The sequence below is a fragment of the Geospiza fortis genome, unplaced genomic scaffold, assembly GCF_000277835.1.
Source record: "Geospiza fortis unplaced genomic scaffold, GeoFor_1.0 scaffold246, whole genome shotgun sequence".
NCBI lineage: Eukaryota > Metazoa > Chordata > Aves > Passeriformes > Thraupidae > Geospiza > Geospiza fortis.
The window spans coordinates 264,523-276,447 of NW_005054476.1; the positions used below are offsets into that span (position 1 = coordinate 264,523).

Sequence of the window (11,925 nt, forward strand, 5' to 3'; positions counted from 1 at the left end):
AATTGTTGTTATGACTTAATGTCATTCTTGGAAACAATTGTCAAGTCCCTCAAATAAAAAATGTGACATTTGGAGTTGTAGTGCTGTGATAGGCATGAATACATGCAAAATTTCTTGCTTACATGCTTGCTGATTCTGTAAGCATACAGTATGGTATGAACCATATTTAAAAAAGAAAAGAAACCCTTCTTTTTTAATACAAAAGCATTTCCCGTCCCTCCAAATAAAGAGCAGATTTTCACAACAGCTGCTAGGGACCTGGCTTAGTATTGAGCATATGAGGGAATCATTGACTGAATTCCGAGATGTGAGCTCGTGTCATGATTGGACACTGGCCCAATGCCAGACATCCACAAAAGTCACTCACTTGCCCTCCCCTGCCACATGTGGGCAAAGGAGAGAGAAAAGTTTAATGAAGGCTTCATGAGTTGAAATGAGGACCAGGAGAAAACACGCCAAGGGCAAAACAGGCTCAACTCAGATATACAAAGAGAATTTATTGCTAACAAAATCAGAGGAGGTTAATGAGAAGTAAAAATAAGCCCTTAAAAAACACCTCTTCTCCCCAGCCCTCCTTCCTTCCCACTGACAGTACAGGGAGACTGGGTTTTGATGGGAATTTTGGTCAGTTCATCACTCAAGGTTTTCTTCTGTTGCTCAGGGAGAGGAGTCCTTCTCCTGCTAGTCATGTGGTCCCTCCCACAGGACACAGTTCTCAGTGAACTTCCCCATTCCAGTCTGATGAGCAGCAGTCGTCTCAGACTGCTGTAACCTGAGTCCCTCCCACAGGCAGACAGTCCTCCCAGAACTGCTGCAGCGTGGTCACTCTTCCACGGGGTGCAGTCCTCCAAGGCCAGGCTGCTCCAGCCTGGAAGCAGGGCCCCCTCTCTCCATAGGGTCTCCCATTGGACCACAGCCTCATCCAGGCATCCACCTGCTCCAGCATGGGCAGCTGGTGAATCTCTGCATCCCCCATGGATCCCCATGGGCTGCAGGGGCACAGCTGCTTCACCATGGTCTGCACCATGGCCTGCAGAGGAATCTGGAGCGCCTCCTGCCCCTCCTTCTCCACTGACCTTGGAGTCTCCATGTTGTTGCCTTCACATATTCTCACCTCCTTCTCTTCTCTGGCAAGGAAGAGCTCTGTCCATTTTGTTTTGATTTTCTTCTTATATATGTTATCACAGAGACATTACCAACATCTCTAATTGGTCCAGTCTTAGCCAGCAGCATGTCCATCCTCAGAGCCACCAGGGATTGTTTCTGCCAGACATGGTGGAAGCTTCTGGCAGGTTCTTACAGAAGCTACCTCTGTGGCCCCCCTCTGCTGCAATAAACCAGGCTGTGCAAAACCAACACAGCTAGTTAATTTCCAGGGCAGCATATTGATAAAATATGTAAAGATTTTTTCAGCCAACTCACCAGTTTAGTTAATGTAGAAAGAACTCCTTTTCCTACACCTGTAATCTCAGGAATGGTTTTCTGCTGAGAGCAACCATTTTGTGTGGTCTTGTATTCTGGAACATAGGGTAGTGTAAGTCACAAGGCTGTATATCAGGCCATATGATAGGTGTGGAGACATGCTTCTTTTTTTTCAAGAACATGTAATATTCATTTGAACCGCAAGATGACTAAGTGGAAGGATGAAAAATTCGGTATTCCTACTGTAATTTTTCAAGATAGTTGTCTGTGATAGCAGCTTGATGCACGTAGATCCTAAGGAATTATAACCCAGTGCTGCAAGTACAAGTGTTTGGCATGTAGAGAAGTCAGTCATCTTTACTAGGATGAAAATGACACTCATTTATGTCTTGGAAGACAGTGCCACGGAAATCAAAATTTAGAAGCCAGTGTCTGTTGCATTGCAAAGATATGATCAGTCAGTTTCCCTTCTTTATCATTATAGAGATGTATTTGATAACAACATACAGCTGGTCTGTAGTCCTTACTTAAGGTTAGCTTTGGGTGGGGAGAATGCAATTGTTGAATACTGTAGACCTAGGTTGTGAAACTCTGAACTTAGGAACTCGGTTGAGTGCTCATTGAAATATTTGGGTTAATTGTCTTAGTTTAATTCTTAAAGCAACCCCAAGCCAGTGGATATGGTAGGAGATGTATTTTCTGGTGCATCATTCTCTTACTTGGATTGTTTAACCTTATGAATGGTAAGTGACCTTACTAAGTTTTGGCAGAATTGATCAAGAGTTAATTGTTGCATTATTTAGCTGTGTTAGTCAACTGAGGCCAATATGACAAAACCATGACTTACTCAACTATAAACAGCCATAACTTGTGCTTCTGGAGAGGTGTAAATGTTTGCAGAACTAGGCTGTATTAACATTATGAAAGAGGCATTAACAATAAGTTTGTTCGTACTTAATTTTGCATAAGGTAAGGCTGTTAGGTTCCTCCTAAAACACGTAAGTCATATCCCTTGATATAAGTGAAATTTTTTGTGCAAATATGTTTCATGTTTGACTGGTTTCTGAAACTTCACTCTGACATATATGTACCTTGTATAGCAGTTTGTTGTTGCACAGATTTGCCTCGTGTAACTGCCTGAGTTCAGTGTTGCACCTTAATTTATTCAAAGCCTTGTTTATGTGTAAGAGGAACTAAAATACAAATACAGTTCTGACAAACACACATAGGGAGATTTGTCCTCTGATAGGCTAAAGCTTCTTATTCTGGTGGAATAAATCATCTTTATTTTGTACAGTTTTTGATAGTGGCATTAGATTACTTTACTTTTTTCCAGAGAAAAACAGAATTAGCTGCAACTTTTCAGCTATATTGTTCTTTGGCATTTTTCATGTTTCAAAGATCTTATATTTGTTAATTTATGAATTGAAATTATTTATTTTTTTTTTTTTAGGAATTTAGTCATAAAGCTACACTCTTGAAGAATGGCAAGATCAGAACCAATAAAGGACAAATACTACAGAATCCAGTTCAGTGGGTTAAAGATATACTAGGAAGTGATATTTCTGTGACATGGAAGTATGCGTGGAATAAGGTAGGCCTCATTTGATTCCCAAAGCAATATTATTATTAGCAATAATCAATGGCTGTAACAGGTTTCACTAATCTCCTTACTGTTATAAAAGCAAAAGAGGGTACAAGCCTGAATTTTAAATATCTTCTAACTTTTAATGAATGAGCAGCAAAGAAAGTGCTGTAGCTACATAGTTGTACAGTGATGAACTTATCATGAATGTTGAAAGAACATGGAATGCTCACACTGTAAGTTAAAAGGGATTTGAAAGAGTTGCTTTAAAGATCATTAAGACTGATAGAAAAAGCTAAGAGGTAGCTTGAATAAAAATGAACAAACTTACTGAAATAAAGGGCATTACAGATGGGCTGTATTATGCTTGGGGTTTTTTAAAATTAGAATTCAAATTAGCATAATTTCTCCTTGATCTTGACAGATGCAGATTAGACTTAGAAGTGCATAAACTCAGTTTTAAAAGAAAAGTGAAGTTTCTACACCTATCAGAAAAACCCCAAAAAATACTAATTAAAACAATCAGTTATCCATCTAGATTTCTTTTTACAGGTTACATATCTCGGGACAGAATTGTCAAAATTTAGTGTTGGTGAAACGTCAGTTTCCAGCGACCTGGAGTTACCAACACAGAAAGGAAATCCTTTGGGTACGTACCACTTAAAATCTAATATTCTTCATAACTGAAAGCAGCAGAAAGTGATTTCTAAAGGACTTAAAGCCCAGAACCTCTATTGCTTTCTAGTTTTTTTCTTGGGTATATGGTTATCACTGATCTTGAAATGTAAGTAGTACCAAAATTTGTGCATGAAGTCTAAAAAACTACACTTCCATAAATTTGTTGTGTAAAGAGAATAGTTACTAATTATTTGGTTGTTATGTAAAAAAAAAAGAGTAACACTTTATATTAGAATATTTCCTATAAAGTGAAGTTTTGAGTAAGCCATTTTAATATTTTTTATTCTATTGCCCAAGCAACACTAATAATTAGGAGGATACTTAATTCTCTAGAAATAAATAGTCAAAAGAAACAAAGTGCATTGATATGACAAAATGACACTGAACAATTTTTTCAGAACTGCTTAGCAAACTTAAGAACTTCAGTCTAATTTTGATAAATAATGTATTCTCAGGGAAACACAAGTCCCTTTGACAACCAGTTGTACTTGGAGTCCATAAAGCTTTTGGGCCTTTGGGATTTGTTCTGTTAATTTGATAAGACACTCCGTTGGTCTGTTTTTAACATACTGAAAGTAAATTTAAAGATAATAATTCAAAAGAACTAACTTGGTATTCAAATTACTGTGTTCTACTGGTATGTGCTTCAGGCTAAGAGCTTCCAGAGGGCGAGTTTATTTTTCCTTGCTTCAGTAACTTCAGGTTATACCAGGTGTAAGTGACTTAGATCTATATTTAGTTTCCAAACTCTTTGATAGGCCTTTGAAAATTTCACTAGTTCTTCTGAATTATTTGTATTGTGAAAAATTTATGATAAACATTATAACTTCTAGAACAGAGAAATCTATTTATTCAAAAACTATTCTTGACAAAAAAAAAGTCGGTCTGAAGATCAGCAAGTGTTTTTCCCAAGTAGTCCAGGGTCATCTGGAAAAGAGTATTTAAGGAAGTTTTTTTGTGATACGTGATTTAAGATGACTGTAGCCACTGCCTAACTGTTAGTCTTAGATGGGAAGTTGAGGGAGGGCAAGTCAAAGTGTTCACAGTTTCAGTTCCATTTCAGATACTACATGGCCAGATATGTAGGACATTAAACAGTGCCTTAAATTGTTTCAGAAGAGGATTAATCTGCAGTGTTGTTTTGTGAGTACAGTTCTGCTCATTGGACAACCCTCAAATGGTTTCCAAGCTCAGTTCATGAGTTAGCTTGTTCCAAGTGCTTTTTCCAACAGGCACTTTGCCTGCAGCCAGCCTGCTCAAAAGCAGAGGAAAGTTTGCTGGTGTGGATGTGAACTATTCTGTACTGCTTGCCTGGAGACCCAGAGTGCCCAGGCACTCTTCTTTCTAATATGCTTAGGGCCTGTGTGTATGATATAGTAGAAGTTTTTTCTGCTTTTCAGAGAATCAAGCTTCTCTTTTTCTTTTTGTATTAATGATTTTTTTTTCTGTGTGTCCCAGAGCATTGTTAAAAAAGAAGATTGGGACCTGAGAATTTGAGCAATTTTGAAGGAGAATGCTATTGTTTTTAATACCCCTCCCTCACTCTCTTTGTAGCTTCCTATACCTTGACCCAGTGCTCATTGAGCTACTGTATGAAGAGCATGGAGAAGTGGGAAGAAAATTATATATACAGTGGCTACGCCTAGTCATCTTGGTGTAGAATAGAAAGAAGTAGCTACCAATGAAATTTTTGTACAGCCCAGTTTAGGAAGCATGTCCTAGGAACCTCTACCAAATCAAGGTCCTTTGGCAAGAAGAGAAGGAGTTTCTGTTCTGCGGCAGCTAACATAAGAAATGGTCCAGTTTTTCAGCTTGGTTGAGATTTATAAGGTGCTTCAATGTTTATATAGCATCAGACTTCTAGGTACCTTAGGGGTGTTAGTACAAAAACCTTTAAGAGCCCATGAAGTAAAGCAGTCCCAGACCAATGCAAGTATTTAGTAGAAGCACTAGGGATTGCAGTTTTGGCATTGGTCATCTAAATCCTAACTAAATTTCATTTTATGTATCTTCTTTGAGTCTGAGTCGTCAGTCTCTCCTAGGATCATGCTAGCAGAAAGCAAGAATTACTGTATTCAAGCCTGAGTGAAAAGTAAACATTAAGCAAATGAGCAATACTCTTAGACTATCTGTATGCAGGAAAACAGAAGAAGCAGTTATGTTATGGCTTAGAATTTCTCCGTGCTTTCTGATACTTGTCATAATGTTTGTTTAAAATGACCAAGAATAACAAGGATTCAGAAGCAGATGTTAGCTGAAGAGTAGATTTAAGTTGTCAAGCAAATGTTGGTGTTAGGTATTTCACATTGAAATTCCAGCAAAGTCGCTTAAAAGAAAAGCTTATTCAGTTGTTACAGTAAGTGTGATGTGCACATTCATTTTGCAGATTGCTATTTCGGGAAGACAGTCTTTGGAAAACAGCATGACTAGTACAATTGTTGTGCTCAGGCAATCCCTTACTGCCTTTAACAACCATTAACCACCTGTAAAGATTAAAACAGCTCTTGTTCACCTTTTGTTCATGAAAGGTCCCAAAGTTGTATGGAAGAAGAGTGTTTCCAAGGGAATCCAAATGATTTCTTAATGGCTGAACCATAAGCTGTTTTGAAAGGTTTGTGTTAGTGTTATTTCAGGTATGGAGTATTAGATTTTAAAGTGAACTCATGAGGAATGCTTGAAAGCAAGTGGGAAAGTTGTGCTATGATTGTACGTGATATGATGTGTTTCTGTTTTCCTTGAGGCAAGCAATGAAACACGTACATTTAGTAGGCTGCTTTTCAAGTTACAGTTTTGTGGTGTCTGTTGTAATTTTGCCAAGGAAGATACAGATTTAAAAAAACCCCAAAAAACAAGCCCCAGTCATCTTACAGCAGCAACTGCTGGGTTGGTAAAGGAACAAAGGAAAGTTTGCCGTTACATGTGTTAGGTGATATAAGGCTAAGTGAAAATACAAAGAAACAAATAAAGAAAAATAAAAATCATAACTTCTCTGTGCATTGAACCATCAGTGTTAAGAGATACTTCTTGTTCCTCAAACAGAAGTATCTTTTCATGCTCCCAGGAAAGAATCTTATCACAAGGAACCACCAGCACTATCAGAATCCTGGTAGTGGCTCCATTGCTCAGCCTCTTGGAAGCTTTGACCTGAGTAATACGGAGCCAAACACCACATCCCTGCCACAAACATAAGTTGTGAGAGCTGTGTGCTGAAGTAGAAGCAGCTGTTGCCAGGGAATTTATGAGTAAGTGTTTTTTTAGCAGTCTAGAAAACCTAATGGTGGATGCAAGGGCTATGCAAGAGATATGAGAGGAAAAAGAAAAGTAGGTGGCATGGAATTGATTTGTGTGTGGGAGGGAAAAAGTGCTGGGGAAAAATGATTACACTCCTGAGGGTTTAGATTAGATCTAAATGACCCAATAGCAGCATTTTTCAGAGCTCAATATGGTCAACTCTCCTGTGTCGAAATTAGAAACATTTTGCTATTTTGGTGTAGATAACAAAATAACTTCATGTCATTTTGAGTACTCAGTTAAATGTCTCAAAAAAAAATAGCATGGAGAAATGTCTTCTGGATTTAGATGGAGAAATATGATACATAAGCATTGCTAAATAATCTTGTATAATCTAATTCAGAGGGTGGTGTGGAAATGCTTCTGAAGATGCTTTGACCTTTATGTAGTTGACCAAGCTTGTAACTTTGTGTTTTCAGTATTGCGTTTTTACATTGATTGCACATTAAACCCCATCTGTAATACTTGTATGATTTGAACAGTGCCTATTGCACTTCATTTGGTATTTTTGCCTCTACTGCCTGTAATTACATTATGGAGGGATGACCCTGACTCACCACAGTGCAAAGTTAGAGTTATCAGCTCAAACCCCAGTGCCAGATAATGCTGCACTGGTGAGGGTAACAGTGCCAAGCCAGGTCCGCTATGGGAGGCAGTAAGACAGAAAACAGAAGTGAATCTAGTCTTTGTCAGTTATTGGAAACTAAAAGTGCATCCATATTTTAAAGCAATTCTTAATGCTTCTGTATATAGGCCCTACAGCTACCTTGCAAGGATTAAGCTGAGAAACCTCTGGAGAAAATGCTTTGTTATCCTTTTTTTTTTTTTAATAGAAGCAAACAGGCTTTGTATCTTAAATGGCAGGGCAGAATATTTGGAGGAAGGCGGTCTGTAATGTTACAAAAAATAAATTCTGTAGTAGATTGCTACATGTATTTATATCAAAAAACTCAGATTGAACTGCTCTTTGATATTAATTGAAAAGTAACAAAGACTGTGGTTTATAGAAGTTATGTATCTCTGCTGAACAAATGAACAGCCAGATTGACATTTTCTCAAATATGCCTACTATTTGTGTTCTGCTTGGCAAAATAATGGTCTTATAGCATATACGGTCATTGTCACGCTACCATCTATGTGCTCAGTCCTGAATGGAAACAGTTACAGCAAGAGTGTAGAGTTATAGTGTAGCAAAAGTAACCATTAACAGACAGTGGAGATAATGCAAAATTAAAGATATATGTTATAAAAAAAAATTAATAAACTGTATATTTACAGGGATGTTGTTCCATATATAAATTTTTGTTCATACCTACTTTAATTACTCTGTCAATTGAAGAAAAAAAGCTGCTGAACATGCAGTATAATACAAAAAAATTTATCTACCATCTCAATTTTGACTTCTCTGCCTTGTGGATCTCAAATCATTTCTGTGGAGGTCTAAATATAAGCTTCTCAAGTTTCACAGTCTGACCATTTTTTAAAATAAACTGTAAAAAGAAATCTCCTATTTCAGAAGGAAATTCCTTTGCAAGCATCTCGGGATGAGTGCTTCAATAAGTCTCTTAAATGAAATTTTGTAAGCACTATGAGAAGGCTCGTAACCCATACTGCACTGGTTTGCCCTCTAGTTCTGTTTCCAAAGAAGTAGGCACATACCCAATGCCACCGCTGTTTTACTTTGTGCTAAATAAAATCTGAAGGTAAAGCTCAGCTGTATAAGTTGGCTTTAAACTAGTTTACTTGCTGGGCTTTACTAGTCCTGGAAGATGATAGAAGGGTAATCAATTTCAGTTTTCTTGGTAGTCAGTTGTCCTGTCTTGTACACCAGTATAAAGTTGTGATGCTGAAATGTCTGGCTTAACAAGAGAGCATTTAAATCCATGTAAATCATTCCAGTTAAATGAAACGTAGCTATTATGTGTCAGTTCTAAAACAAGTGTAAAATCAAGCTAGTCGAAAACATGGCATGTGCATATTTGCAACAGTCTTCCATTATACTTTAAATTGTAAACTTTTCAGGACAGCGATGTCATATGCATATTTGAACCATTGAGGATACTTTGTAGCATAATCCAAACAACAAATCTAGCCCATTGTAAAATTAATATTTTGTGCTGTACTGTACTCCACATCAGAACCCTGGGTTTTGATTACGCTCAGACAGGTCAGAAACTACTTTCACTAGAAAACTTTACTATTGTCTTCTTCATGTTTTTGAAGGAAATCAGGAAAAGACGATGAATAACATTAGTGGTTGAAAAATCAAGACGTAAACTCAGAACCCAAGTTTATTATTTCTGACAAAAATAGCATGGCTTAAGGGACTTGATTCTATATATGTGAATTTTTTGGACTGGGTATTATTGAAGTAGTACTTACCATACTATTAATAATGGCAACAGTGATGTGAAAGAGAAGTACTTGAAATATTTAAAAACCCCCAGTGAACAAACAATATACAAACAAAAACCAAAATCCTGACATCTCATATATATTTTTTCTTCCTTACCTATAGTAGAATATTCATCAACTACGCTACGTCCCCATTTATGTGACTCTAAAAGACAGGGAGATGAACTATATATTCTTTGTGTTTTGTACTTGGAAAGAAAAGTGAGATTGTAGACAAAAATGTCTATCCATAATATTTTTCAATCTTGGGGAGATTTCAAGGTGCAACTATTACACTGTTCTCTCTTCTTTATGGCTTGCGGACAAAATACTTGAAAGTACTTTTCAGTACTGTAAAGTTCTAGGCATTTGCTTTATGTGCTTACATGCTTTACAAAGAAGTGCGCAGTTCTGTCTGCAGAATTTACAAAGAAGTATTTTTCAGTAACTGCATACCTTGGCTGTGGTATAGACTTCCTTCATCTTGCTTTCCAAAATCCTCTACCTGCTGTTATTTGACTGTCAGCAAGGTAGGAAGTAAAATGTCACATGATTGATTCAGACTTGAGCTATGTGGCTAGCAAGAGCTAAACAAAAATCACTTTTCAGAGGGACAAAAATTGTGGGTAGGCAGTGGGGAGTAGGGGAAGAAACAGCTATCAGGGACTGCATGCCATGGAAACCAATTCTAAGTATCTCATGTCTGTATTTCTTACCTGTAAGCCAGATTTTTCTGACATTGGAAAATTACCTCAGATGAAACCAAATGTTTCTGTGATTGCATAGAATCCATGGCTAACATAGGTTCAATTGGACCTTTGGAAGTATTCAGTCCAACTTCCTGTTCAAAGTAAGACCAATTTCCAAATTAGATAAATTTGCCTTGTCCAGGCAAATTCTGCATATTTTCAAGGATGGGTATACCTATGCCTAACCATGCTCAGGATGAATTTTCCCCCAGTTGGAAACTTGCTTGTTAAAACTTTTGCCCCTTTTTTTGATACAGAAACTATGTTCTTCTAAGAAGTCCAGCCAGAGTACTTAAAACTGACTCCTAGCTGAGTGCTCTGAACATTGGCTTTCTGGCCTTTTTACTTTGTGAAACAAGTGGTAAAAGAATCCTTTGATAACAGACCCATCTTCTTACTTAATCCGGTGCACTATAGCATTCTCGTCTGCTTTGGTGGTCCTGTGGAGACTGAGAGAAGACTGAGACAAACCGAACTGTTTGTAGATTATCTTCCTGGAACACATCTTTTCTTGTCTTATGAAAGTAATAAATGCAAGGCAGTGTGAGACACATCAGCATTCAAGAGGCACTGGCTTCTGCTTGCTGCTTTGCTTTAGACAAACAAGACAGACTCTTTTGACATCACATTGGTAATATGAGGTGAAAATATTTAGGACATTACCTGATGATTTTATCTTGGGAAGTGTTCAAATTTTATCACTTTTTTATCTGGTTGGTGTTTTTTTCAGGAATCACTTTTAATAAATTACAACAAAGCTTTTAAACAAAACAATTCAGTCCTTCAATCACCATGTGATAATAGTGTAGGAGAAGGCTCTAGAAGTTGTTCTGAGGTTGTACATAAAACTCAAAAAATAGCCGCTGTAGATTTCACCAGTGCATGAAAAACAGGAGCTGTTGGTTTTTCAGAGGGCTGTTCTGACCTGAACTGAAACTTGATTTATAACTTGTCTTCTGTTTCTTCCAACCTGCATTTCAGTCTGCTATAAACTGCAAGAATTTTGAAGTGTTCTGGTTTTAATTACCCAAGTTTGGAGCTGGAACTTTTTATACACTATCTTGGACATTAATTTCAGGTTTTCTAAAATGGTTAGAAATAATTTTAGAGAACCATTTTCATTTCAAATGAGTATACAAGTGAATCATTATATAATCAAGTCTACAACAATAACATAATAGGTTAAAGAAAGAATCGTATGCTGGAAACCTACACCCTCCTAGTCATACAAAGAAATAGTCTCTTCCAATTATTTTTAAATCAATCTTTGGGTCTTTTAAGAATGGATACTAGTATATGATTTTGTTGATGTTGAGTTCAAAATCATTAATATTGCTATTTAAATACAGTGATGGACTTAATTGAGAAACTGAAAGGTCCTCTGGACAGCTATGTATACATATTTTTTAATAGAAAATATTTTTTAATAAGAGAAATGGAACCAGCCATTCTGTTTTATTTTAGAAGTAGTTATTTTATTTTATTTATTTATAAATTCAGTCTTGAAGATAGATTCTTTTATGGAAGGATGTGCATAGTTCTCAGTGTTGGTATGTATGTCAATTATACTTCTCTCACCTTTTGGGGATAAAATCATTTTAACATCTATAGCAAAAAAGAGCTACTAAGATGTAAATTGTCATTTTGTGTCCCTGAGGGACTATTGAAACATTGCTGGATTTCTACAATACATTGGCAGACTTTACTTTGATACATGGTTAAATGAATAATGTAACAATATCTTTCAGGCACCAATCCAAGGTACCTGAAAAATAATAATTCAGTATATGTCACATAATAAGCATT

General features: G+C 36.9%; 1 protein-coding gene across 1 annotated transcript in view; it reads left to right on the top strand.

Moving 5' to 3' along the window:
* ANKRD31 (ankyrin repeat domain 31) overlaps positions 1 to 11,925 on the top strand; it is a 63,672-nt gene that overhangs the window by 46,122 nt on the left and 5,625 nt on the right. Inside the window, exons 22-23 of the mRNA XM_031063006.1 lie at positions 2,876 to 3,016; positions 3,560 to 3,656. Of these exons, the coding sequence (XP_030918866.1) occupies positions 2,876 to 3,016; positions 3,560 to 3,656 (238 nt within the window). The remainder of the gene's footprint in view (positions 1 to 2,875; positions 3,017 to 3,559; positions 3,657 to 11,925) is intronic.